Source organism: Dipodomys spectabilis, unplaced genomic scaffold (genome assembly GCF_019054845.1).
Source record: "Dipodomys spectabilis isolate Male_0828 unplaced genomic scaffold, ASM1905484v1 ptg000127l, whole genome shotgun sequence".
Taxonomy (NCBI): Eukaryota; Metazoa; Chordata; class Mammalia; order Rodentia; family Heteromyidae; genus Dipodomys; species Dipodomys spectabilis.
In genome coordinates this window covers 2,392,809-2,419,689 of record NW_024870804.1, presented here as the reverse complement: position 1 = coordinate 2,419,689, position 26,881 = coordinate 2,392,809, and the positions used below count along the sequence as shown (strand labels likewise).

The following is a 26,881-nucleotide window of genomic DNA, read 5'->3' as shown; positions in this document are numbered from 1 at the left end:
GAGATGCCCGGGCAGCGGCTGCAGACTCGCCACGTACCGGGCCTACAAATCCGCGGCGACCGGGCCAGAGCGCACCCGCCCGGGAGGCGGGGCTGGAAAGTCGCTCCTGGGAGCGGGAGGGATTGAGCCCAGAGGGTGTGGTCAGGGCCCACCAGCTCTGGGTCGGAGCCGGGAGAAGGTCCCCTAGGTGAAGCAGGTGGTGAGAAAGAGCTAGGTCCAAGGGTGGAGAAAGAGGCGTGGCCAGGGCTCGGGGAAGGCGGAGCTTGATTGGGCGTGTCCAACCAGAGCTCAGGAGGCGGGGTGAGCATTCAGAGGCCCGCCCAAGGACCAGAAGTGAAGAGGCGGCGGGCCAGTAGCGGGAGGTGGTACCACTGAGGTGGAGCAGATTATGAGACCTGGCTACGTCCTAGGGTGGAGTCAGAGTGGAGAAAGAGGCGTGGCCAGGACGTAGGGGCGGGGCTATGGGCGTGTCGGGAGGAGGCGGGCTCAACAGCCCAATAGCAAGAAACGAGGAGGGCGTGGCCAGCGGTGGGAGGGCGAGTACCGGCCCCCGGGAAAGGTAAAGGCCCGGCGGACTCCCGCGGGCCGCGCGCGATCAGAGCCGCTGCACGGCCGCCTGCAGAGGCTGCAGGAAGTGCAGACCCAGGCTGAGGAGGCCGAGCAGCAGCAGCAGCCCGAGCAGCAGCCGCAGGAGCGTCCGCGCCGTGGGGCCGCGGGGCTGCCGAGCCGTGGACCGCACGTAGTGCTCCACGGCGTCCGCGAAGCTGAACTTGTCTGGCGCGTAGCCCAGCTGCGCGCGGGCCTTGGCGATCCGGAAGGTGTGCGTCACGGCCACGCTGTGCACCTGCGGGGGGGGGGGACGGGGCAGCCGGGGCCGGGCTAGTGGGAGGGCCGAGCATTCCCTGCCTCCTTCAGGGAAAGGGAAAAGAGGGCCGGGCTTGCCCTTCATCGCAGCGATCTGAAAGGACCCGCTGCTGCGTCTCGTTCCTGAGATGCCCTCCTGGGGAGGTCATCTCCACGCTTCACTTTTTTGGAGGGCCCCGCCTCCAGGGTGCCATCCCCACACCTGTCCCACGGAAGCCCTGCTAAATTCACACCCTGATCAACACCTCTTCGCGGCCTAGCATGGCAGTGCTGGTTTTCAGAAGGCCTTGGATCGGTTCTGAGATACCAGCTAGATGAGGCCGAATGTCCTTCCTGTCTGTGGCCAGAGTTTGGATCTCAGGGAAAATACTCCCACCTCCCCGCCAAGGTATGAATAACTTTGGCTTTGGCTCCCCAGCCTCAGACGCAGGCTTCACCCCTCCCTGATGAACTGATTAAGGGTCCCTAAGAGAATTCAGTTATGCACAAGTAGTTCCTCCTAGATGTTTGAGCTGCTCTCCCCTTCCCCCTTGCTCTGCCATATGGCCTGAGGCCCGCCAACTTCAAGGGTAATAAAGATAGCTATCAATTATGGAACAGTACTCTGGTTGGCTTTTATATGGCTTGTCTCATTTACTCCTCTGAGATGGCACCATTTCCTCTGTGGGTATTTGGAAATTCAAGATTAAAGAGGTTAAGTGACTTGCCTAAGGTCACACAGAACAGCCACATTCTAACCATGTCATACTGTGTCATTGCCTCCTCTTGTTTCAAAGCTGGACACTGTGGAAGAAGACACCAGCGACATGATTTTCCTATAGCAGCGAAACACCGCTTGGTGTCAAACCTCTGGTCCTGGACACTTCTGTGGAGGAGGCAGGGAAGCTAGTTTTTTTTTTCTTTTCTTTCTTTTCTGGTTAATTGGAGAGAGAAAGTCTTATGGACTTTCCTGCCTGGGCTGGCTTTAAACTACTATCTCAGCCTCCTGCATGGCTAGGATTATAGGAGTGAGCCACTGGTGCTTGGCTTGAAGAATCCAGTTTTTGTCCCTTTCTTGCTTCAGGTAGTAAGTTCAGGGCTTGAAGGAATACAGAAGTAAGTTTATTCCAGCTGAATAAGTCAATATTAAAAAAAAAATTACTAGGGCCGGGAATGTGGCTTAGCAGTAGAGTGCTTGCCTTAGTGCTAGCATGCACTAAGCCCTGGGTTCGATCCCTCGGTATCACATAAACAGAAAAAACCAGAAGTGGTACTGTGGCTCAAATGGTAGCTTTGAGCAAAAAGAAGCTCAGGGACAGCGTCCAGGCCCCGAATTCAAGCCCAAGGACTGACAAAAAAAAATAATAATAAGGACTTATTATATGGGAAACAGCTGTGAACCATATAAGCAAATCCTGGCACAGTGTTCACAGAGATCAGGACTAACTGGCTTTCTCCCAGACTTCCTCATCGCTGGCTTATGTGCTGTTCTGCAGGCTAGGAAGTTAAATTCCTCCTTATTTCCCTGGAGTGTATCTAGGTTTCTGGGCTTTCTTCTTTGGTCTGTGAGCTACACGGGGACTGGCGTGTCACTGATGAACCAGCAGAGGGCGCACGAGCCTCAGCCTTCATACTTCCCCAATTAATCCTCAATCCCTGAATTGAACAAGGAAATCCAGTTTAGACAAGAAAGGTGGCTAAATCAGTATAACTGGCCACAGTTCAGTAGCACGTTGGCAGCTTTTTTGTTGGTCATCAATGTGATTCCTGATACTTTCTACAAGCTAATAATTAACCTTGGAATCACATGGGTCTGAGTTTGATTTTTGATTTTTTTTTCTTTCGGGTCCGGTTGTGGGGCCTGAACTCTGGGCCTGGGCACTGTCCCTCAGCTCTTCAGCTCAAGGCTAGCGCTCTACCACTTGAGCCATACTTCCGGCTTTTTTCTTATGTAGTGCTGAGGAATTGAACGCAGGGCCTCGAGCATGCGAGGCAAGTGCTCTACCACTGAGCCACCTTCCCAGCATGGGTCTGAGTTTGAAAGCCAGAGGTATATCACTTATATAAGTGACCCAGGAGGGTATTTCATTGACTTTCATGTCCTCCTATTGTATTTATTGATTCTCTTTACCAATCTGCATCGATAAAAGGGTAAATTAAACAAGCTTTCCTGTTTTCCTTCTTTCTTTTCTGTTTTTGCAGGAACCAGGGCTTGATCTCAGGGTCTTGTGCTTTCAGCTTTTATGTCCACAGCTGGCTCGCTACCACTTGATTCATGCCTCTTCTCCATTGTTTTTTTTCCTGGCTAATTAGAGATAAAAGTCTCATGAATCTGTCTGCTTAGGCTCATTCTGAACTTGTTTCTCAGCCTTCTAAGTACCTAGGATTATAGGTATGAGCCACTGCCCCCTTGCTCTTTTCTTTTTTTTTGTCTATGTAGCCCACATGACTTGGTATGGCCTGCAACTCATGATCCATCTGCTTTAGCCTCTTAAATGCATGTACCACCACCCCTAGAAGAATTGCTTCTGTCTTTGGCATATTTTCCCTTTTCCACTCCTTCATAGGTTACAAAGTGCTGGGCCTTGGATAAATCAGTCATTTCTCTAATACTCAGCTTCTCATCATAATCTTTTTGCTCTTCCTAAGTTAGCAGGGTAGCTGAGAGAATCAAGTGCAAATGTATAGGAAGGATTTTTTGTAAACAATTATCCAGGAATATCACCTGTTGCCTTCCTGTTTAGTCTGCATGAAAGCATCCTCTCTTTGAATCTGTATGTGGTAAGCAAGCATAAAACCATTGCCATCCATGGTAGGTAGTTAACACAGAGTCTCCATGCAGTAGGAATGAACTGTGAGTCTGGCGATACCAGGTTTTGTGTCAGTGTGTGTATGTGTGCTGACAGCCGGGTTGATGAAGGGGTTGAAAAGTGACATCCGGGAACCTGCCTTTGGGAACCTCCAGTCTGACTGGAAAGATACGCTACGCCTGGCTTGAACATCACTGGTGAGGAATGAGCTTTAGTTGTGGCGTTGCATACAGGGCACAGCCTGAGCAAAACTCCCAGAGGTTGGAGTTTTAGAAAGGAGAAATGCAGGGCTGGAGGTTGCATCCTGCCCTGTAAGCACCAAATCCCGAGTTCAAAGCCCAGTACCACCAAATCAATGAATGAGTGAATGATACCCCGACAAGTATCCAGCCATGAGGCCCAAGGGATGAGGCAGCAGGCATTGGAGGTGTGGAGAAGGGGAGGAAGGGGAAAGCAGAGGCGCGGGCCCAGCCCCCCCGGGGTACCCCTCTTCCTTACCTCGCTGCGGGTGAGCAGTGGCGGGATGTTGCAGACCGGCCTCAGGGCCACGTGCAGGTACTCCATCACTGTGGCTGCAGGGCGAGGGGCGGGAGGGAGATAGAATGGGGAGGGCAGAGCGCAGCCGGTTAGCGATCTGGGTTAGTGAAGGAGAGGATGGAGGGGGAAGGAGCCATCGAGGGGTGGGGGCAGCGAGTGGAGAAAAGGGCGGGTGAGGAACGGAGGGAGGGGAGGGGGGGATGGTGGGCGGGGCCGCGATGAGGGAAGGAAGCCAGTGAGGGGAGGGGCGTGGCCGGGGAGGGGTGTGGCCAGGGCCGCAAGGAGGGAGGGGAGCCAGCGAGGGGAGGGCGTGGCCGGGGAGGGGCGTGGCCAGGGCCGCCAGGAGGGAGGGGAGCCAGTGAGGGGAGGGCGTGGCCGGCGAGGGGAGGGGCGTGGCCAGGGCCGCCAGGAGAGAGGGGAGCCAGTGAGGGGAGGGGCAGGGGCGGCGAGGGGCGTGGCCAGGGCCGTCAGGAGGGAGGGGAGCCAGTGAGGGGAGGGCGTGGCCTTGGAGGGGTGTGGCCAGGGCCGCAAGGAGGGAGGGGAGTCAGTGAGGGGAGGGAGGGGCGGGAAGGAAGCGGGCGCGGGGCGGGCCTAGCTGGCAAACCTTAGGGCGCTCCTAAGCTACAAATCATTTGCTTTACTGGCGTGGCGTTTCCTTTGCAAAAGTCATAAATGCCTCTACACCGCAGGTGTGCCTTGTTAGCTGGGAGATGCGCCACATCGCTTCTTATTCCAATCATACTGACTGACTGGAAGGGTTTGAAGAAACCGGAGACTATACAAAGTTCTCTTTGGTCCCTTTTCTTAGTCGACCCCACTCCGGTCCTTCCTTCCTCTCCTCCTCCCCACCGCAGTCTTGGGTAGGAGAGAGATTGGAACTCCTCACCCCGCGCTTGAAGCCCTGAGCTACTTAAACAAACTGCTGGGGCTGGGAAGGTGGCTCAGTGGTAGAGCGCTTGCCTTGCATGCATGAAGCCCTGGGTTCGATTCCTCAGCACCACATAAGCAGAAAAAGCCGCAAGCAGTACTGTGGCTCAAGTGATAGAGCGCTAGCCTTGAGCTGAAGAGCTGAGGGACAGCACCCAGGCCCAGAGTTCAGGCCCCACGACAGACAAAACAACAACAAAAAACTGCTAGCCAAGCACAAACCTGTAAGGTAGCTTCTCAGGAGGCTGAGGCCTGAGGACCGAGGTTGGAAGCCAGTCCAAGCAGGAAAGTTCACAGGACTACTTATTATCATTGTCCTCCTCTTCCTCCTCCTCCTCCCCCCCCTTTTTTTTTGTGCCAGTCCTGGGGCTTGAACTCTACCACTTGAGCCACAGCGCCACTTCCAGCCTTTTCTGTTTATGTGGTACTGAGGAATCCAACTCAGGGCTTCATGTATGCTAGGCAAGCACTCTACCACTAGGCTACATTCCCAGCCCCAGACTTATTTCTAACCACTCTACCACTGGTAGAGTGCCAGCCTTTAGCAAAAAGGCGAAGGGACAGCGCCCAGACCCTGCATTCAAGCCCCAGTAAAGGCACGAAAGGAAAGGAAGGACGGAAGGAAGGAAGGAAGGAAGGACGGAAGGAAGGAAGGAAGGAAGGAAGGAAGGAAGGAAGGAAGGAAGGAAGGAAGGAAGGAAGGAGAGAAAGGAAAAACACTTGTTTTCAGTGGCAAGCACCTAAAAAAAGGTGCAGCAAGAACGCAGCCCTTTGTGGTGATTTGAGGGTACCAGCAGCGGGGTGCTAGAAGAACACAGGGCAGCTGTTGGGGTGGAGGTAGAAGGAAAGTCTGATCTGAGGGTGAGGACTCAAATGGAGTCTTCCAAAGTGGTCCTAACTTGCAATGGACTTGGAAGGGGGGGGGGGGGATGCTCTTGCTCTCAGTTCTCACTGAACACCCCAGACACTGACCTCTCAGAAGTCCCAATCTCCTCATCTTTAGGGAGGACTCAATCACAGGAACCATGCAAGCACACTAGGATTTAAGTGGGGCAGACACTATCGAAGGGCATGAGGGGCTATGGTGATAATGACTTTGGCTTCTATACACAGGATCTAGCCAAGGCCTTTTACATGCTAGGTAGGTGCTCCACCTTGAGCTATACCGTCTGCCATGGGTGATAAATTTAGCAACAATTGCTTATGCACATCCAGTGGGCTGGGTATAGGTTTTGTCTCATTCTAGTCCAGGCCCTGAGTTTCAAGCAAGGTAAAATGTGCACACACACACACACACACACACACACACACACACACACACACACACACACACCCCTGGTGCATGGAAGGCTTTAATACACACAGCCTTACCTGTCAGGTAAACCCAGGATGTAGGTACCTGGATCCAGGGTTGGCTGTATCCTAGCTTCTCAAACTGCCAAAGGAACATGGTCTGAGATAAGAATAGGTTGTTCCAAGCCTGGTACCGGTGGCTCACACCTGTAATCTTAGCTATTAAAGAGGCTGAGATCTGAGGATCATGGTTCAAAAGTCAGCCTTGTCAGGAAAGTCCATGAGACTCTTATCTCCAATTAACCACCAGAAAACCAAAAGTGGAGCTGTGGCTTAAAGTGGTGGAGTGTTAGCTTTGAGCAAAAGAAGCTCAGGCCCAGGCCCTGAGTTCAAACCCCAGGATTGTCCCCTCCCCCCCAGAAAGAAAAAAAATTGTTCTAGGGCCTGTATGAAAAGACCACCTATTCCCTCTACTTGGAACCAGCAGAGATCCACCCCCCTCTTCCCATAGCTCACAATGGCAGACCCCAAGACATCCCTACACCTGAGCCAATCTTAAAACGAAAGTTACTCCGTGGTCAGAACAACTCAAGCAGGAATTGAATGGTAGGGGAGGGAGAAGGAGGAAATATAACCTGGGATCTTCAAATCCCTTAGTTATTAATTCCAGCTGCTTACATATAATGAAGTTCCCTGGCACTTAAGTAGAATTGGGAGCTTTACTAGAATGGACTTCTGCTGTCCAAACAACCAGAAGTGTGTGGAAGGTAGGAGGAGATGCTTGAAGAGACAGGCTGGCACTGAGTCAATAGAATTTTTCCACTTGCACAAAAAACTCTCCTGATCAAAAAGACAGATCCTAGCAAGGGCTGGCCGTACGTGGAGAAATTGGAGCTGGGGAGATACAGAACGGCATAGCTGTTTCAGAAAAACAGTCTAATATCGTCCTCCAAGACAGGATTAAACATGGTTCCTATAACCGAGTAATTCCACTCACAAGTGTATACTCAAGAGAAATAAAAGGACATATCCACACCAAAAATGTGTATGTGAACTCTCCTTGTGGTACTCTTCATAGTAGCTCAGAAACAGAGACCCTGGTGCTCAAGGCTTGAGCCACACATCCCATACGGCTTTTTGCTGGTCAACTGGAGATAAGAGTCTCATGGACTTGTCTGCTTAGGCTGGCTTGAAACTGTTCTTCCCAGCTCAGCCTCCTGAATAGCTAAGATGACAGGAGCAAGCCCCTAGCACCACTAGGAAAGCCCACAAGCTAGCAATCAAGGGAAGTTTGGGGCAACCAGAGCTCAGTGACTCTGGCCACAGCTGGGGTACAGTGTGAAATCCTTTGAGTTTTGGCAGTAGGAGAGGAAGAGGAGACGGGATGGGGGTTCTCACGCAGGGAGGGGTGCCTGAACACCTACCAGGGGGGCCATCCACTCAAAGACGTTGACACTCTCCCCGTCGTTGATGTAGTACGCCTGCCCGCTCTGAGGGAGACACAGGGAAGGGTGGAGTTGGAGTTGGGGATCTGCTCACCATTCCCATCCCATTCTTGCAGATGGCTTCCAGAAGCTGCTTTAAACCTCATTCTCTTGGGCAGGACTCAGGCCTGGGGAAACACCTGGGCTATATTCCCTTTGCATTCTGGGGCTGCCACACTGACCAGCTGTGCAGCCTGAGTCACTCAACTCTCAACCACGCCAGGCTTCAGGTGGTGGTGTTTTTTGTTTTTGTTTTGCTGGTCCTAGGGCTTGAACTCTGGGCCTCAGAGCTGTTCCTGAGCTTTTGTGCTCAAGGTTAGCAATCTATGACTTGAGTCACAGCTCTACTTCTTGTACTCTGTGTGTGTGTGTGGTTTATTGGAGATAAGAGTCTCATGGACTTTCCTGCTTAGGCTGGCTTTGAACCTTGAGCCTCAGATCTTAGCCTCCTGAGTAGCTAGGATTACAGGCTTGAGTCACTGTCACGCAGCTCTGTGTGTGTGTGTGTGTGTGTGTGTGTGTGTGTGTGTGTGTTAATACTGGGGCTTGAACTCACGGTCTAAGTGCTGTCCTTTAACTTTTCACTAAAGACTGGTGTTTGGCCACTCGAGCTGCACCTCCACTTCTGGCTTTTTTTCTGGTTAATTGGAAATAAGAGTCTCAGACACCCATGCCTAGGCTGGCTTCAAACCTTAAACCTTAGATCTCAGCCTCTTGAGTAGCTAGGGTTACAGGTGTGAGTCCCCCAGGTGCTTGTCCTCAGTTTCTTCATCTGAGCAATGGGAGGATACTAACAGAACCTCCCTGTTGGGCTTTAGGAGGATTAAATGCAAAGCGTTAGCACTTGGTGGCTGTTACTTTGAGTCGGTGTGAAGAGCCAATGATGGCCTCTGAGGATGCCACCCCTCACCCCAGCACCACTGGGTCTTCCTCAGGGACAGAGCCCCTGCCTGCACCCCATGGGGCACCCCTGGACACTCACGGCCACGTAGCCCTTGGAGGCGGTGAGGGCCTCGGCCGCCAGCACATGCGCCTGCACCAGATTGTGCACGTGGACCCAGTTCATCCTGGTCTTGCGGTCCCCAAACCGGAACATGAACAGCCGCCTCCTGATGTGGCTCTGGTGGGGGGCAGTGGTGACAAAGGTGCGCTTGAGCTTGGTGGCTTTCCGCCTCACCTACATGCTCCCACATCCTCTGTGCCCAGTCCAGGACAGGTCCTGTGCTCATGCAGACTAACAGGTGACACAGGGCCAACTTGGGAGTCCCTCTCCAGCCCTCCCTCCCACATACTGGCCTCGCTCTTCAAACCTGTCTGCACCCATCAGATCCCCCTCTTCTGCGGCCCCCAGAGGCTACCCTCACCCCTTACCTGGACCCCCAGCAGCCTTCTTTTCTTTCCATTCCTCCACCCCAACCCCTGCAGTCAGATCTCTGCACAACCAGAAAGATCCCCCCACCCTCGCTTCCGTTCTGAGTGTGTGTGTGTGTGTGTGTGTGTTCTGGCCCAGAACTTTCCAAAAATGTCCATGCTGACATGTTGAAAGCAGTTCTTCCTCTTCTTCCTCCTCTTCCCCACCCCCTTCCTGCTCTTCCTCTTTGCTGGTCCTGGGGGCTTGAACTCAGGGCCTGAGCACTGTCCCTGAACTTTTCTGCCAAAAGCTAGCACTCTACCACAGACTTGAGCCACTTCTGGCTTTTTTGCTGGTTAATTGCAGATAACAGTCGCCTGGACTTCCCTGCCTGTGTTGGCTTGAAACTGTGATCCTCAGATCTTAGCCTCCTGAGTAGCTAGGATTACAGGTGTGAGCCACTGCTGTTGGGTTAAAGCTGAAGTTCTAACTGGCCAAGAAGCCTGTTCTGATCTGTGCTCTGGCTCTGACACATCTTATAGGCTCTGCCATGATCACGTGGACACCTTGCTGTGGCTTTGAAAGAGCCGCCTCCTGCCTGGGTCTTCTTCCAAGCACCCAGTGACAAGCATGTCCACCTCCTGCTTTGGTGTTCACAATGTCACCTTCTCCATGGGGTTTTCCTCAGTCTCAGCAAGCCCAATTCTCTCACTCTACTTTTTTCCCTCCACAGTGCTTTAGCACTTAAAATCGAGCAATTCTACTGTATTTATTCATTTTTGGTGTGCCTATACTGGGACTTGAACTCAAGGCCTCATGCTCCCTCTTGGCTTTTTCACTCAAGACTGGTGCTCTAAGCCGGGCGCTGGTGGCTCACGCCTGTAATCCTAGCTACTCAGGAGGCTGAGATCTGAGGATCGTGGTTCAAAGCCAACCCGGGCAGGAGAGACTGCGAGACTCCTATCTCCAATAAACCACCAGAAAACCGGAAGTGGCGCTGTAGCTCAAGTGGTAGAGCGCTTGCCTTGAGCTGAAGAGCTGAGGGACAGCGCCCAGGCCCAGAGTTCAAGCCCCACGACCGACCAAAAAAAAAAAAAGACTGGTGCTCTACTCCTTGAGCCATGTCTCCACTTTCAGCTTCTTTTTTTCTGGCTAACTGGAGATATTTCTAGTGGATTTTTCTGCCCAGGCTGGCTTCTAACTCTGATCCTCAGATCTCAGCTTCCTGAGGAGCTAAGGTTACAGGCATGAACCACCTGGCTGTGTCCTTTTTTTTTTTTTTTTTTGTCGGTCGTGGGGCTTGAACTCTGGGCCTGGGCGCTGTCCCTCAGCTCTTCAGCTCAAGGCAAGCGCTCTACCACTTGAGCTACAGCGCCACTTCCGGTTTTCTGGTGGTTTATTGGAGATAGGAGTCTCACGGTCTCTCCTGCCCGGGCTGGCTTTGAACTGTGATCCTCAGATCTCAGCCTCCTGAGTAGCTAGGATTACAGGCGTGAGCCACCAGCGCCTGGCTGGCTGTGTCCTTAAGGAAGAAAAGAAACACAAAGACCAGAATTGTCTGCATTGTCTAACAATTTATCTCAAAATCTGGAATATAGTAGGTCTAGTTAAGTATTTGTTGGCTGAACAAATAAGTAGGGGGTCTCACTGGAGTTGCCCTTGTGATGGCAAGTCTAGATTGTCTACAAGATGGAGTTCAGAGACACCTAGGAGACTGGTAGAACATAGCAAGATGTGTCTGTAAGGGTGTTTCTAGGGATGTGGAGAGCCTGAGGGCTCTGATTTAATACTTTAGTCCATTAACCCATTCAAATTTTACATAGATTATTGGGAAGGCGGAGGAACCTTCTCCTTGGCTGGGGGAAGCAGTCTGAGTGGTGGGTCCTTGGGTGCTCCTCCTGGCTCTGCTTCCTGTCCACCATGAGAGAGACCATTCCATCTGTTTCCTAGCTGCCATAAACTCAACAGTTCTGTCCCACCAGGCCCTCCCCACCTTGATGGACTGAAACCTCTGAAACTGAACAAAGTAAATAGCTTCTTCCTTGCTTTATGTCTGGTATTTTGCCACACTAGACAGCAAAGTAACTAATACAACTCTCAAGAATCCAGTCAATGTAAACAAAAGAAAATAGACATAATGGCCAGGTACTAGTGCTCATGCCTGCAATCCTAGTTACTCAGAAGGCTGAGATCTGAGGATCCCTGTTTGAATTCAGTCTGGGCAGGAAAGTCCATGAGACTATTGTCTACAATTAATTACCAAAAAGCTGGAAATGGAGAAATGGTGCTTTGGCTCAAGTGGTAGAACACCAGCTTTGAGTGCAAAAGCTAAGGGACAGTATCCAGGCCCTGAATTCAAGCCCCAGGAAAAACAAGCAAACAAACAAACAGGCCTAAGATCCCTGCAAAGGAATAACGTTCCATACCTCCCTTTGACCTTGTCCTCCCAAATCAGATCCAGAATCAGGAAGTTTTGCTACTTCCTACCCTGACCATGACCTTTCTCATTCCTAGGTTTGTGCCCAAGCTGCCGCCTCTATTTAGCCTTCTTTCTCTCTACTCCAGTTTCTTGATGGGTTTCCCCTTTCTCCTGAATCGTATAGGCATCACTTCCTCTAGGAAGCCCGTCTGTCCTGCCAGGTCCATTGGCTCATGTTCTAAGCTAATGAGGACAGGTCCAGAGTCTCCTGTCACCACATTCCTAACCCTAGCTTTTTCTAGAGGGAGGTAGTGTGTGTGTGTGTGTGTGTGTGTGTGTGTGTGTACTGTCCTTGAGCTGTTCTTGCTCAAGGCTAGTGCTCTACTACTTGAGCTTTACTTGTAGCTTTTTGGTATTTTTAATTGGATATAAGAGTCTCATGAGGACTGGGAAGGTGGCTCAGTGGTAGAGCGCTTGCCTTGCATGCATGAGACCCTGGGTTCGATTCCTCAGCACCACATAAGCAAAAAGAAAAAAAGCCAGAAGTGGCACTGTGGCTCAAGTGGTAGAGCGCTAGCCTTGAGCTGAAGAGCTGAGGGACAGCGCCCAGGCCCAGAGTTCAAGCCCCACAACCGGACCCCCAAAAAAACAAATTAAAAAAAAAAAGAGTCTCATGAACTTTCCTGCCTGGGATGGCTTCAAACTGTGATCCTTGGATCTCAGCTTCTGGAGTAGCTAGGATTATAGGCATGAGCTACCATCATCTTGCTACAGAGGTTTTTCAACCTGAAGACCCTTGCATGGCACTATAAGATGATCCATTCAACCCTCAGGGAGCCCACATAAGTCCGCCAGATTTCCAGCTCCTTGTTTCCCCAAATTGAGTTTAGTCTTGGCAAAGAGAGCACTACTCACTCCTGGTAGCATTGAGGGATATGACTGCTGGGAGATGGGGGTGGATGGGTAGGGGATATTTCCAAGAACTGAGGGTCCCAGACAGGGATTCTCTGCCTCCAGGCTGGTAACTCTGAGCTGAGAGGGGCTGGGAAGCATGCATATCAACCTCCCTCCACCTTTGTTCCAGAAGACTGGGGTAACATACAGCCACTCGGGGCAGGTGCCTCTGCTCTTCAGGCCCATAAATCCCTGGGGGCCGCAGCACACATGTCCGGAGAGACCCTCCTCCTAGGACACAGGGAAGGCAGTTAGCAACCTACAGAGCAGCAGCCTGGCAGGGAGAAGAAGCAGCAGGCCCAGTGTAGACCAGGGGTCCTTTCTCTGGAATGGGAAGCCCAGTGCCACTAGCAGCTCATCTTCCTTTGGAAACCTCTCCCCTTTGCAGAGGCTTTGGGGGAAGGGACTGTCTGCTTAAATGGGGGTAGCCCAAGAGTAGCTGTCAATATCAATGATACGAAGATGACCCATCTTAGGTGAGACCGGCCCTAAGGACACGGGTCATTATTCTGCCACCTAGTTCTCAAGGGCTGCCTCTTGTCTTTTCCAAGCCTGGCAGTTACTTTTCTAGAAATCCATTTTCAAAACCCTCTGCCACATCCCTCCAAGGGGACTCATTTCCCCTCCAGTGAGCCAGGGCCAATGTCTCTGCATCATAACAGAATACATACTAAGACAACTTCACTTTACAACAAGGCCCAGGGCAAACGGTAACGTGACAATCTTCAAAAAGATACGTCTACGTCTACGGTGGGGCCCAAGGGCTCATGCCTGTAATCTTCTTTACTCATTAGGCTAGGATTTGAGGATCCAGGTTTGAAGCCAGCCTGGGCTAATGGCTTTTCTTTTGTTATCCATAGCTGTCTCAAAATGAGAATGGAGAAGAAGATTTGAATTAGTAAAAGCAGAGGGAGCTGGTGGTGGCTCATGCCTGTAATCCTAGCTACTTGGCTACAATTGAGGTTCAAAGCCAGCCCAGGCAGTAAAGTCTGGAAACTTTATTTCAGTTAACCACCAAAAAAAGCTGGAAGTGGTGCTGTGGCTCAAGTGGTAGAGCGCTAATTTTGAGCAAAAAAGCTCAGAAACAGTACACAAGAGCTGAGTTCAAACCTCAGGACCAGTACATGCATATACATACGCACGTGCACACATGCTCACACACACATTCTCTCTCTCTCTCTCTCACACACACACACACATACACACACACACACACAGAGAAGGAGACAGAATAGGGCTTGGGAGAGAGATGAAAAGTACAAACAAAAGCTGGGCACCAGTGGCTCACGCCTGTAATCCTAGCTACTCAGAAGACTGAGATCTAAGGACCACAGTTCAAAGCCAGCCTGGGCAGGAAAGTTCATGAGACTCTTATATCCAGTGAATCACTAGAAAGCTGAAAATAGAGCTGTGGCTCAAGTAGCAGAGCACTGCTTTGAGCACAAAAGCTCAAGGACAGCACTTAGGCCCTCAGTTCAAGCCCGAAGAGACAAGAGGCCGCACCCCACCGACAGTGAGCTGGGGCATACAAGTATGCATATCTAAGGACGTGCTACCTGCACAAGAGCGCTCGCTGCTAAGGGAGGAGGAAGGTTGAGGGAGTGGAAGTCACCCTGGCTGACCATGGCGGGACTCCTTGGAGGCAGGTGTCAGGTGCGCTTTTCTGTAAACAGTCTCAGCTAAGTTTAAACTCTGGGTCCCCAGGGCATGGTGGAAGGAGGTCAGATGACAGTTGACAATGGCCAGTGGGGCACCAGGCAGCCACACAACCGAGGGGCCAGCCCAGGGTATCTGTGACTCTCTGGACTATGGAAAGCTGGGGATGGTCACATGAATAATTCTCGGCCAGAGGATTAGGTGTCCAGCATGCCAGCTGTGGTCTGACCTGGCCAGGGATGCCCCAGGAGAGAAGGGAATCCAACGGCACTGGGTCAAGTCCCATGGAAGACACAGCTGGATGTTCCTGCCGAGACCAGGTGCGAAGGCCTGGCAGCCCAGGGTGTGGAGGTGCAGACATTTTAGGGAAGAGCTTCTGTCTAGGGAGTTAGGCCCTAGGTTCTGGGGGTAACATTGCCCTGGGGTTCAAATCCTACCTCTACCACCTCAGAACTGTGTGATCCTGTGTGATCTTGAATGAAGCTAATCAGTCTGTTTTTGTCACCTGTAAGCTGAGGATTAGAATCAACCTTCCCTCCCTCCCTCCCTCCCTTCCTTCCTTCCTTCCCTCTTTCCTTCCTTTTTTTTTTTTTTTTTTTTTTAATCAATTGTGAGGCTTGAACTCAGGCTTCCGTGCTCAAGGCTAGCGTTCTACCACGAGTCACAGCTCCACTTCTGGTTTTCTAGTGGTTACTTGGAGATAAGAGTCTCATGGACTTTCCTACCTGGGCTGGCTCTGAACCTTGATCCTCAAATCTCAGCCTCCTGAGTAGCTAGGATTATAGGTATGTACTACTAGTAGCCTGGTTCTCTCTCTCTCTCTCTTTCCTTCCCTCCCTCCCTCCCTCCCTCCTTCCCTTCCTTCCTTCCTTCCTTCTTCCCTTTCCTCTTTCCTTTCTTCCTTCCTTCTCTCTCCCTTCCGCCATCCCTCCCTGTTTTTTCCTTCTTTTCTTTTCTCCCAGTACTGGGGCTTGAACTCAGGGCCTCAAGCTCTCTCTTGGTATTTTTGCTCAAGATCAGCACTTAACCACTTGAGCCACAGCTTCACTTCTGTTTTATTTTTCTTTTTTGTCAGTCATGGGGCTTGAACTCTGGGCCTGGGCACTGTCCTCAGCTCTTCAGCTCAAGACTGGTGCTCTACCACTTGAACCACAGTGCCACTTCTAGTTTTCTGGTGGCTTATTGGAGATAAGAATCTCATGGACTAAGCCGGGCACTGGTGGCTCTTGACTGTAATTCTTGCTACTCAGGAGGCTGAGATCTGAGGATCATGGTTCAAAGCCAGCCCAAGCAGTAAAGTCTGAGACTCTTATCTCCAATAAACCACTAGAAAACTGGAAGTGGCGCTGTGGCTTAAGTGGTAGAGCACTTACCTTGAGCTGAAGAGCGCAGGGACAGCGCCCAAGCCCAGAGTTCAAGCCCCACAACCAACCAAAAAAAAAAAAAAAAAGAATCTCATGGACTTTCCTGCCTGGGTTGGCTTTGAACCACCATCTTTGGATCTCAGCCTCCTGAGTAGCTAGGATTACAGATGTGAGCCACTGGCACCTGGCTTGGCTTTCTTTCTTTCTTTTTTTTTTTTTTGCCGGTCATTGGACTTGAACTCAGGGCCTGAACACTGTCCCTTCTTAGCTTTTTTACTCAAGGCTGGTACTCTGTCACTTGAGCTATACCTCAACTTCTGGCTTTCTGCTGGTTAGAGATGAATCTCACAGATTCGTCTGGGCTGGCTTCAGGATCAGCTTCTTGGATAAGTAGGATAATAGGAAAGAGCCACCACCTTTGGGATGGGGATTTTAATTTCAAGCATCTTTCACTCTTCAAATCTACCTGGCCCTCATGTTTAGATAGTATCGATCATTAAAAGGAGTCAAGCTGCCTGCTTCCTTTGTTTTTGCATTGCAGAAAGTCAACGGTAATAATTTGGATGGCAAGGAATTTACTTAGATGGATCTGGCACCTGATTTTGAAAAGCCAAGAACACCTAAGATGCTCACCTTCCAGGATGCTCTGAGCAGTGCATGAACCCTTTGCATATAAAATTATTGGACAAAACCAGGCACCAGTGGCTCATGCCTGTGATCCTAACTACTCAGGAGGTTGAGATCTGAGGATTGCAGTTCAAAACCAGCATGTGTAGATAAACCTGAGATTTTTTTTTTTAAATCTCCAATTAACCAGCAAAAAGCTGGAAGAGGAGGTTTGGCTCAAATGATCGAGTACTAGCCTTGAGGGAAAAGGGCAAGTGAGGGCATCAGGCCCTGGGTTCAAATCCCAGTACAGATGCACACACGTGTGCACAGGCAAACACACACACAAACAATAAGCAAGTAAATAAGTAAAATAACTGTGCAGAAATCAACCTGTAGTAAGCACTCAATAAATATGGACTGTTCATATTCTATTATCATATCTCTATAACCAGAAGAGATAATGCAGCTGGGAAGTCCAGGTTACAGCTCATTCCATATTCATCCTGCTGTACTCTTTCATCTAGAAGGCTCTTAGCTACATGCGGTTGGCTCAGGCTTATAATCCTAGTTACTCAAGAGGCTGAGGTCTGAGGATCATGGTTCAAAGGCAGCCCAGTCCGAAAAGTCTGTGAGACTCTTATCTCTAATTAACCACCAAAAAGCCAGAAGTGGAGCAGTAGCTGAAGTGGTAAAGCACCAACCTTAAGTGAAAAAGCTAAGGGACAGAGTTTAGGCCCTGAGTTCAAGCCAAGTAATAGTGTATGTGCATGTGCGTGTGCGCGCACACACACACACACACACACACACACACACACACACACACACACACACACACACACACACACACACACACACACACACACGGGCTCCTAAAACTGGATCCACATTGATAAGAAGAAAGGAGCTAGCCCTGGGTGAGACCACATCTTCCCCTCAGCAGACAGAGCATGAGCAGTGAGGGTTCATCATGATTTGCCCAGGTGAGGCCCAGAGCATGGGTTCAGAATACTTTGAATGGCAGAAGGCCAGGCCCTAGGGAGCTGTCCCGAGGAAGGGCGTTGGGCCTCAGGTGTATGTCTCCTGAAAGCCACAATAATGCATATACTTTGGGGAGGTGGCAGCCCATGTGGTGATCTTACTCACCTGGGAGAGGGGTCCCATTGGCCAGGAGAGTCAGCTGGTCGGCAATGGCTTTGGTTCGGGAGTAGTGGTCCGTGTGCTGCCAGAGAACAGAGCCCCCCCCCACAGGGGTCAGTGCTGCTGCCTGCCCATCCAGGCCCAGGACTCTCTTCCCTTTGGATTCTGGGAAATCCTGCTGGGATGTTGGCTACCATGTTGGTCCTGGGGCTTGAACTTGGGGGTCTGGGTACTGTCCCTGAGCTTCTTTTGCTCAAGACTAGTGTCCTACCACTTGAGCCATACATAGCCCCAATTCTGGCTTTTTTGTGTGTGTGATAGAGATAAGAGTCTCTTGGAGTTTTCTGCACTGGCTGGCTTCAAACAGTGGTTTTCAAATCTCAGCCTCCTGAATAGCTAATAGCATAGGTAGAAGCTACCAAAAACCTGGCTATGGCCAAGTCCTGAATGCTACTGCCCCGGCTCTCCCCTGGGGGTAGGCAGGGTCACCTTCTAGACTCACAGGGGCAGAGGGTCGCTAGTTTGAGAACATTAAGATGACCCTGCGCACATGCATTGGAGGAGCTTCTCGAGGCGTTACATCCGCGATCTCACCTTCTTCTCCACAGCTACCTCTACCTATCACACACCAGGAAGACACAGGAGCTCTGAGTATGGAAGGACTTGAGCAGAGTCACAGGTAGAAAAAGGCCAGGCTGGGACTCAAGGCCAGGTCTGTCTGATTTCAAAGTCTCCTGTGGAGCCAGGTGCTCATAATCCTAGCTATTCAGAAGGCTGAGATCTGAGGATTGTGGTTCAAAGCCAGACTGGACAGGAAAATCTGTGAGACTCTTATCTCCAATCACACACACACACACACACACACACACACACACACACACACACACACACACACACACACACACCCCAAAGCCAGAAGTGAAGCTGTGACTTAATTGCTAGCCTTGAGCATAAAAAAAGCTCAGGGACAGTGCCCAGATTCTGAGTTCAAGCCCCAGGATTGGCACACAGAAAACTAACAAAAGAAGAAGAAAGATCAGAGGCCCCTACAGGCATGGTGAGCTGAAATAGGAGTGGTTTCTGCCACCCAGCTAGGGAATGTTCTTGCTGTGATGCACGCTGACTTCCACTGGAGCCCCACCCACCAGCTCCACCCACCTCTTCTGAAAACCAGGTACCTTGTCCAGTGGGAAGTATGGCACAGAGTCCTCATCACCCTCCTCGATGCGCTTCCCTCCGAATGCCACATTCACAGTGCTGGTGTAGACGAGCCTCTGAACCCTCCGACGGACACAGACTGCAGAGACAAGTACGTGCGCACATGCGCGTGCACACACACACACACACACACACACACACACAGAGGCAGAGCAAGTGTCACTGAGGATGGGGCTCATAGGGACCTCCTTGGGCGATTCCATGATCTGCAACACTCTTCCCCTCAAACACTCTTCCCCAAATGCTGGGTCCTCCCAGAAAGTATTGCTGCTCAGGCTAGAAAAGCCACCTCCTTTTATATTTTGTGCCACTCCTGGGGCTTGAACTCAGAGCCTAGGCACTGACTCTTAGCTTTTATGTTCAAAGTTAGTACTCTACCACATGAGCCACAGCTCCATTTCTGGTTTTTTTGAGAGTTCATTGGAGATAAAGAATCTCCTGGACCTTTCCTGCTGGCCCTGGCTTTGAACTGTGATCCTCAGATCTCAGCCTCCTGAGGATATAATCCTAGGATTATAGGTGTGTGCCACTGAAGCCTGGCAGCCTTTTCCTTTTAACTTGGGGGTGTAAGTTCAGTCTCTGGTGGGGAAGGGGAGCAGTCCTGCTCATTTTCCTCCCAGTGTGGCCTTGGTCTTGAACTAACCTGTGAAGAACGGATCAGAGAAAGTCTCATTCCATGAAGACAAAAGGAAAAAAAAAAAAAAGACATTCTAGAATCAGAGAAAAATGGATGCCAGAAAAGGCTGGGTATAGTCAGAGGGCCCAACATGCGTCTTGTATTAGGTGCTCTGGGGATTTTTCCTATTGTCCTCAACCTCAGTTCAGAGTCCCCTGTTTCCAGACACACTGAGGTTGTTGAAGCCCTGAACAGGACTGCACACAGGAAAAGGCGCACTGCCACAGGCCTTCAGCTGGGGTAGGAAGGGGTAGGCCCAGAGGGTCCCCCTTTTATGCTCCAGCCCTGCCCCCACCCCCAGGAGCTGGGCCTGTGGCAGAAGGGACGAGAGAAAACACACGGCCACACTCCACTCTGAGCTCCTACCATTGATCACTAGTTTGGTGCCTCCAACATTTATAGACTCAATCTGCTCTTTTTGTAGCTAAAAGAGAAGATGAGGGTGGGAAGTCATGGTATTGCCGGGCAGAAGATGGAAGAGCATCCAACTCAGAGGTAGAAATCCAAGAGACCCTCAGGTAGCATGGGTACCCAGCTCTGTCCTCAGCTCCTTGGGCAACGGTGGAGACTCCAACCCTGCCTGGCCCTCGGGTCCCTCTATAAAGCAGAGCTGACCCCTTGGATGTCAACAGACTTCTTTTTTTTGGTGTGGGGGGAGAGTACTAAGACTTAAAGGTAGGGCCTGAGCACTGTCCCTTAGCTTTTTCACTCTAGGCTGGCACGCCACAACTTGAGCCACAACTACAGTTCTGGCTTTTTGCTGGTTAAATTAGACCTAGGAGTCTCACGGACTTTCCTGCCCGGGCTGGCTTTGTCCTTCATGGAGTTTGAACCTAGGACCTGGGCGCTGTCCCTGAGCTTTTATGCTCAAGGCTAGTGCTCTACCACTTTGAGCTACAGCTCTACTTCTGTTTTTTTTTTTTTGATGGTTAATTGGAGATAGGAGCTCATAGTCTTGCCTTCCCAGGCTGGCTTTGAACTGTGATCCTCAGATCTCAGCCTCTTGAAGAGCTAGGATTACAGACATGAGCCACTGGCACCCACTCCTGGGTCTTGTTAGTTAAAAACAAAACTGAAAATACGGTAAATATAAAAATAAGAGCCAGGCGGTGGCTACTCAGGAGGCTGAGGATAGCGGTTCAAAGCCAGCCTGGTCAGGAAAGTCTATGAGACTCTTTTTTTTTTTTTTTTTGGTCCGGTCGTGGGGCCTGAACTCTGGGCCTGGGTGCTGTCCCTCAGCTCTTCAGCTCAAGGCCAGCGCTCTACCACTTGAGCCACAGCGCCACTTCCGGCTTTTTTCTTTTTGCTTATGTGGTGCTGAGGAATTGAACTCAGGGCCTCAGGCATGCAAGGCAAGCGCTCTACCACTGAGCCACCTTCCCAGCCCATGTCTATGAGACTCTTATCTCCAATAAACCACCAGAAAATGGAAAGTGGTGCTGTGGCTCAAGTAGTAGAGCACTAGCCTTGAGCTGCAGAGCTCAGGGACCATGCCCAGGCCCAGAGTTCAAGTCCCACAACCAACCCAAAACGAACAAACAAAAACCCTGCAATCTTGGAGTTAGACACACACACACACACACACACACACACACACACACACACACACACACACACACTTTGAAAGATACTGTCACAGCCTGAAGAGGATGTGATATATTAGTAATGACCTCACTCTCCAGCTCAGAGAGGTTAAGTTATCAGGCCCTGGGTCACACAGCAAAAAAGCAGCAGAGCTGGTCTATGGTATCTAAATCCTCCCTGGAGGAGGTGAAGAGCCATGAAGAATCCATGCGCCCCAGGGTTGTGGTGGGTGGAACCACAGCGATTAATCCAGGTAGGAATGGGAGGCTCTCACCTTCTCAGCACCGGACATCCCATAGGAAGCCACGTGGAAGACACAGTCCACCCCCTCGAAGGCCCGGAACAGGGCTCCTTCATCTCGCACATCAGCCTGAAACACAGAAGGACGACATACCACAAGGGTCGTCTGGCTGGCCCCAGAGCCAGCCCTAACCTGCTCAGATCAAGCATCTATGCGTTAGATTTACTATAGGATCCTACAGGGCACTGTTCCTGTCAGCTGTCCCCATGAATGGAGGACCCAGGCTGTGTGTGTGTGTGTGTGAGTGTGTGTGTGTGTGTGTGTGTGTGTGAGTACTGGGACTTGAACTCAGGGCCTAGGCATTGTCTCTTAGCTTTTTCACTCAGGCTGGTACTCTACCACTTGAGCCACAGTTCCACTTCTGGCTTTTTAGTGATTAAATGGAGATGAGAGTCTCATGGACTTTCTTGCCAGGTGGCTTCAAACTTCCACCCTCAGATCCCAGTCTCCTCTGTAGAGAAGATGATAAGTGTGAGCCACTGGTGCCTAGCCCTTTTATTGGTTTTGAGACACAGCCTTCTCATTGTGTAGCCCTGACTTGGCCTTGATCTTCTCTCTCTCAGTCTCCTGAGTGCTAGGGTTATAGGCATGCACTATCACACCCAGTGAGACCCGTATAAAGTAGGTATTATTGTCTCTTCTGTGGATGAGGACCCTGAGGCTCAGGGAAGCAGGAAGTAAAGGAGCTGGAGCAGAAGCCATCGCTGGCTCCACTACTGGCTTCACATTGGATTCTGTCCCCCCAAACCACCACCTCCAGCGCCCCCCTCCATTCTGTTTTTTTGTTTTTGGTTTGTTTTTTTTTCGGTCGGTCGTGGGGCCTGAACTCTGGGCCTGGGCGCTGTCCCTCAGCTCTTCAGCTCAAGGCTAGCGCTCTACCACTTGAGCCACAGCGCCACTTCTGGCTTTTTTCTTTTTTTGCTTATATGGTACTAAGGAATCGAACCCAGGGCCTCAGGCATGCAAGGCAAGCGCTCTACCACTGAGCCACCTTCCCAGCCCCCCCCCTCCATTCTGGCACCTGGACGAACTGGGTCCTCGGGGGCACTTCCCACTGGGGTCTGCGGAGGTCAAGAAGGATGACAGAAGCACCACTCTTGGCCAGGGTGGAGCCCAGGCTAAAGCCCAGGTAGCCTCCTCCACCTGTCACTAGAACCTTCTGTCTGCGGCTCTGTGCAGGGCTGGTTGGAGTCTTCTGCTGCGGTACTGGTGCTGTGGCTGCGGCTGATTCACTGGGTTTGGGCCCAGATTGAGGTAATGGTGCAGCTCCTTGGCGGAGTCCTGACCCAGTTCCTGTCCCAGCTACTGACAGGGGTCCCAACCCAGTTCCTGACTCAGCTCCAGGCCCAAGTCCTGGCCCAATTCCTGATTCAGGTCCTGTCCCAGCTCCTGACTTAGGCCCCGGCCACGCTCCTGTCAGGAGTCCTGAGCCAGCTTTGGTGCCAGCTCCTGCTGGAGGTCCTAAGGCAAGTCCTGACACAGCTACCAGCCCAGGTGCTGACCTAGGTCCTGACCCAGGTCTTGACCCAACCTCCTTGGCTCCTGACCTAGATCCCCACCCAGCTTCCAACCCAGCACTTGATGCAGCTCCTGACTCAGGTCCCAGAGCAGTGCCAGATCCCAAAACAGCACTGGGTCCCTGCCCAGACCCCAGAAGAGAACTGGGTCCTGGCCCAGCTCCCAGAAGAGCACCAGGCCCTGACCCCGGCCCTAAACCAGACTCTGGGCCTGAAACCGCTCCCCAAGCCTGGCAGACAGGACAGCACTTCTCCGCCTGGCCCGTGGCTATGCAAGGCTGTGGTGAGGAGCCTGTGGGGTTGGGCTTCATTCTCTACAGAGCCATGCAGCCCAGAAGCTGTCCACCTGTAGACAAAGCAAAGGAGAACATTCCAGAGTCATCTCATGTCACACAGATCATCAGAGTCCTAGGATGGAGGGGGACTGAGGAGGAAAGTAGCAACTCTTTGCTGGACAACTGTGGCTCACTCCTGTAATCCTAGCTAGTCAGGTGGCTGAGATCTGAGGATTGTAGTTCAAAGTTAGCCTGGGCAGGAAAGTCCAAGAGCTTCTTAGTTCCAATGAACCACCAAAAAGCCAGAAAGGGAGCTGTGGCTCAAGTGGTTCTCTACTAGCCTTCAGCAAAAATATGCTCAATAACAGAGCTCAGGATCTGAGTTCAAGCCCTAGGACTGGCACAAAAAAAAGGGGGGGGAGGAAGAAAAAAGAAATTAGAGACCCTTTGAGTTCCCAGGGGGTCCTATCCCTTTCAGAGCCCAAGAACCCAGATGATCGCACAAAATGGGCACCCAAAGTCACGCCACAGGACAGATTTGTAGTGCATTTCTGACTTCCCAACCCCAGACCCCATATAGTCCTAGAAGGAGCCAGAAGTGACTGTAATTGTGCCCAGGCAAAACTCACCAGACTGGGAAGTGACTGGCACTTTCTAATCAAGGAGGTATGAGGACTCTTGGAGAAGGGGAAAAGGAAGTAGAAGAGGAAGAGAAGCAGGAAGAAGAGAGGAAGCCAGGTGCTGGTGGCTCACAACTGTCACCCTAGCTATTCAGAAAGCTGAGATCTGAGGATCACAGTGCAAAGTCAGTCAAGGCAGGGAAATCCATGAGACTCTTACCTTGGAACCACCTGGAGCTGCGGCTCAAGTGATAGAGTGCTAGCCTTGAATGAAAAAGCCAAACAAGAGTTCAAAGCTTAGTATGAAGGAGAAAGGGGAGGCCAAGGTGGAGGGAGGGAGGAGGAGGAGGACAGGGAGGGGGAAGGGGAGAGGTATCCACATAGGATCTTAAAAGGCTCAGTACCCTGGAAACTTGTATTGATTCCAAGGTCTGGGCTTGCCCTGCCCTGACACCTGCTGCCTCTTTCTCTCACAGGCCATCCAGGAAAGCAGATGGCTGACACCACAGGGCCAGCCCAAGCCCTCTGCAGGCTTCAGCCAAGCTGTTGATCACTGGCACCACGATCACCCCTAACCCTATCATTCTACCTGAAGATGACACTTGACTAGGCTTAGGTCAGGTCATAAGCCTTATAAAAGCAGTCACTGCTTGCAGGCCTACTATGCACCAGGCATTACTTATACAGGTAAGTAAGTCTCTGCTCTGCAGTTGATATTGGCTGTGAGATATGGCAGGTATTCTGTAAGTGATTGCTGACTGATGAGCTTCATAGTTGATGGTGTGATCACAGGGCAGCGACTCTGACAGCCATAAGAACTCTCTTTCTCCTTCCTTCCTCCCTTCCAACATTCTCTTCCCCTCTCTCTTTTTTCTTTCTTTCTCCTACTCCTTCTTCTTCTGTATCAGAACTGGGGCTTGAACTCAGAGTCAGCGCACTGTCCCTTAGCATTTTCTCTCTAGGTTGGTGCTCTACCATTTGAGCCATAGGTACACTTCTGGGTTTTTGTTTTTGGTGGCTAGTTGGAGGTAAGGGTCTTAAGGACTTTCCTGCCCAGTCTGGCTTCACTCTGATCCTCAGGTCTCAGCCTCCTTAGTAGCTCAAGAGTACAGGCATGAGCTACTGGTGCCTGGCTAAGAACTCTTTTAGTCTACTCTGTTTGCCAAAGTACTAGGAGAGTAGTACAGTTACCCCTGCCTTGTGATAAGCACTAATAAGTTGAATGGGGTCAGGATATCCCTCCAGTCAGCCATGGAAAGTAGAGGATTCCACTTCCAGATAACTTCTTGCTAGCAGCTGGTGCTCTACTACTTGATCCATGCCTCCAGTCCAGCATTTTGCTGTTTTAATTTTGCTGAGAGATTCTTATCCATATCTCAGCCTCTTGAGTAGCTGAGATGAGGGCCCGTGCTACCAGTGCCAGCTCAGCGTTGTCCTATGTAAGGAACTGCTTGTGGCAAAGGCTGGAACCTGGCCTTGGGACCCCATTTGCTGGGTGTGCCCTGAAGCAAGATCCCCGGAACCTCATTGTTATTTCAGTACCCACAGCCCCAATAACCTCAGCTGCTCTGTCTGTGAAAGAAGAGATGCCAAGGCACTTTGCAAATCACTAGAATGCAGACGGCACAAGAGGTTTGCTCGTGGGGTCACAGCTCCGGAGCAGTGCCTGGCACATAGTAGGCCAGCACCTAGCTGCTGAAGGAGTGCAGCCACACTCGGGTGCTCTGGCCAAGGAAAGGGCTGACCACCATGGCTGCATTTCATTTTCCTGGGGAAACAGAGGCTCCTACGAGTTCCCCATCACCCAGGGGTGGAAACTGAGTCCCAGAGAACGTGAGGCAGGAGTTCGATTGCAGATCCACGGGGGACCCCATAATGGGCTTTGGTGAAAGAATGGGCAGGTTCTGAGACCTTCGAGGTTGGCAGGAAAGAGCGATGCCCCCCGTCCACGCTAGGGCCGCTTGGCCCGGCCAGCAGGCAGGGCCTGGTACCCCTGTCCTCCCTCGCCCCGCCTGCCCATCCCACTTCGCATCCCCGGGCTGCGCTCACCTGGCCTGGGCTCCCGCGGCGCCGCGTTCTCCCGGCGCAGCGCAGTTCTCGCGCCCAATGGGCCGGAGGGCAGCACCGCCTCCGGAACGGGCGGGGTCGGGCAAAGGGACCGCCCGGACCAGACCCGCCCCTCGCCTCAGACCACGCCCCCGACACCCCGCCCAGTCCGGAACCAGGCCTCACCCAAACGCCCCGCCCCTCGATGCCCCGCCCTTCTCCGCCCCGACGCCCCGCCCACACTCCCTCCCCGCCACCAGAGCACAGAGCACCAGCTCTTTTCTTTCCACATTTTAGATATACAACCAACCTTCCATCCATCCATGCATCTTTCCTCTGTTCTATTCATCCAGCTTTCCTTTCTTACTTTCTTCTGCCCATCTCTGTGTTCATCTGGTAACCACACCCCTCATTCCACTTTTAAAGGGTGCTACTTGAGTGCTTTCCCCTGCACCCACCGTCCCTGGGAAGTTCAATCTCAAGTGGCAGTAGCATAGGGACAGCCGTACACTCAACAGCCCATCCAGGTGTGGCTATGGGGAAATGGGCTGAGAGTAGGGAGTGCTGGCCACTTAGATATGAAGAGGGTGACTGAAAAATCTCCCCTATATGAACAAGCTATGGGCATAGGTAGGGGGAAGAGACTGTCTTGGCTTTGCTCCACACTATGTGCTAAGTGGCTATTTAATCTTTTTTTTTTTGTCGGTCGTGGGGCTTGAACTCTGGGCCTGGGCGCTGTCCCTCAGCTCTTCAGCTCAAGGCGAGCGCTCTACCACTTGAGCTACAGCGCCACTTCCGGTTTTCTGGTGGTTTATTGGAGATAGGAGTCTCACGGTCTTTCCTGCCCCGGCTGGCTTTGAACCGTGATCCTCAGATCTCAGCCTCCTGAGTAGCTAGGATTACAGGCGTGAGCCACCAGTGCCTGGCTTGGTTATTTAATCTTTATGATTGTTTCAGTCCAACTTTAAAGACAGGAAAATAGGTCTAGAAAAATGGTGCACAGGTTAGCACAGGTAAGCACTGATGCACCAGCTAAGCACTGGTGGCTCATACCTGTAATCCTAGTTATTCAGGAGGCTGAGATCTGAGGATCACAATTTGAAGTCAGGCTGGACAGAAAAGTCCATGAAAGGTCTATCTCCAATTAACCAACAACAACAACAACAAAAACTAACCTTTTATGGAAAAAGTTAAGGGGACAGTGCCTAGGCTGGAGTTCATTTCAATACTGTCACTGGACCAAAAAAAAAAAAAAAGACA

The 26,881-nt window shown here is 51.4% G+C and overlaps 1 protein-coding gene across 1 annotated transcript; it reads right to left on the bottom strand.

The window, feature by feature from the left end:
• Positions 1 to 595: 595 nt before the first annotated feature.
• Positions 596 to 25,645, bottom strand: Sdr42e2 (short chain dehydrogenase/reductase family 42E, member 2). The gene is made up of 12 exons (XM_042689833.1): positions 25,625 to 25,645; positions 22,185 to 23,026; positions 21,137 to 21,232; positions 19,645 to 19,702; positions 18,563 to 18,681; positions 17,391 to 17,466; positions 12,767 to 12,849; positions 8,877 to 9,014; positions 7,835 to 7,900; positions 6,489 to 6,552; positions 4,152 to 4,225; positions 596 to 844 (listed from the first exon to the last, which is right to left on the bottom strand). Exons 2-12 carry the CDS (start codon positions 22,989 to 22,991, stop codon positions 596 to 598), a joined length of 1,830 nt encoding a protein of 609 aa, XP_042545767.1. The 5' UTR covers positions 22,992 to 23,026; positions 25,625 to 25,645.
• Between the last annotated feature and the right edge of the window lie 1,236 nt (positions 25,646 to 26,881).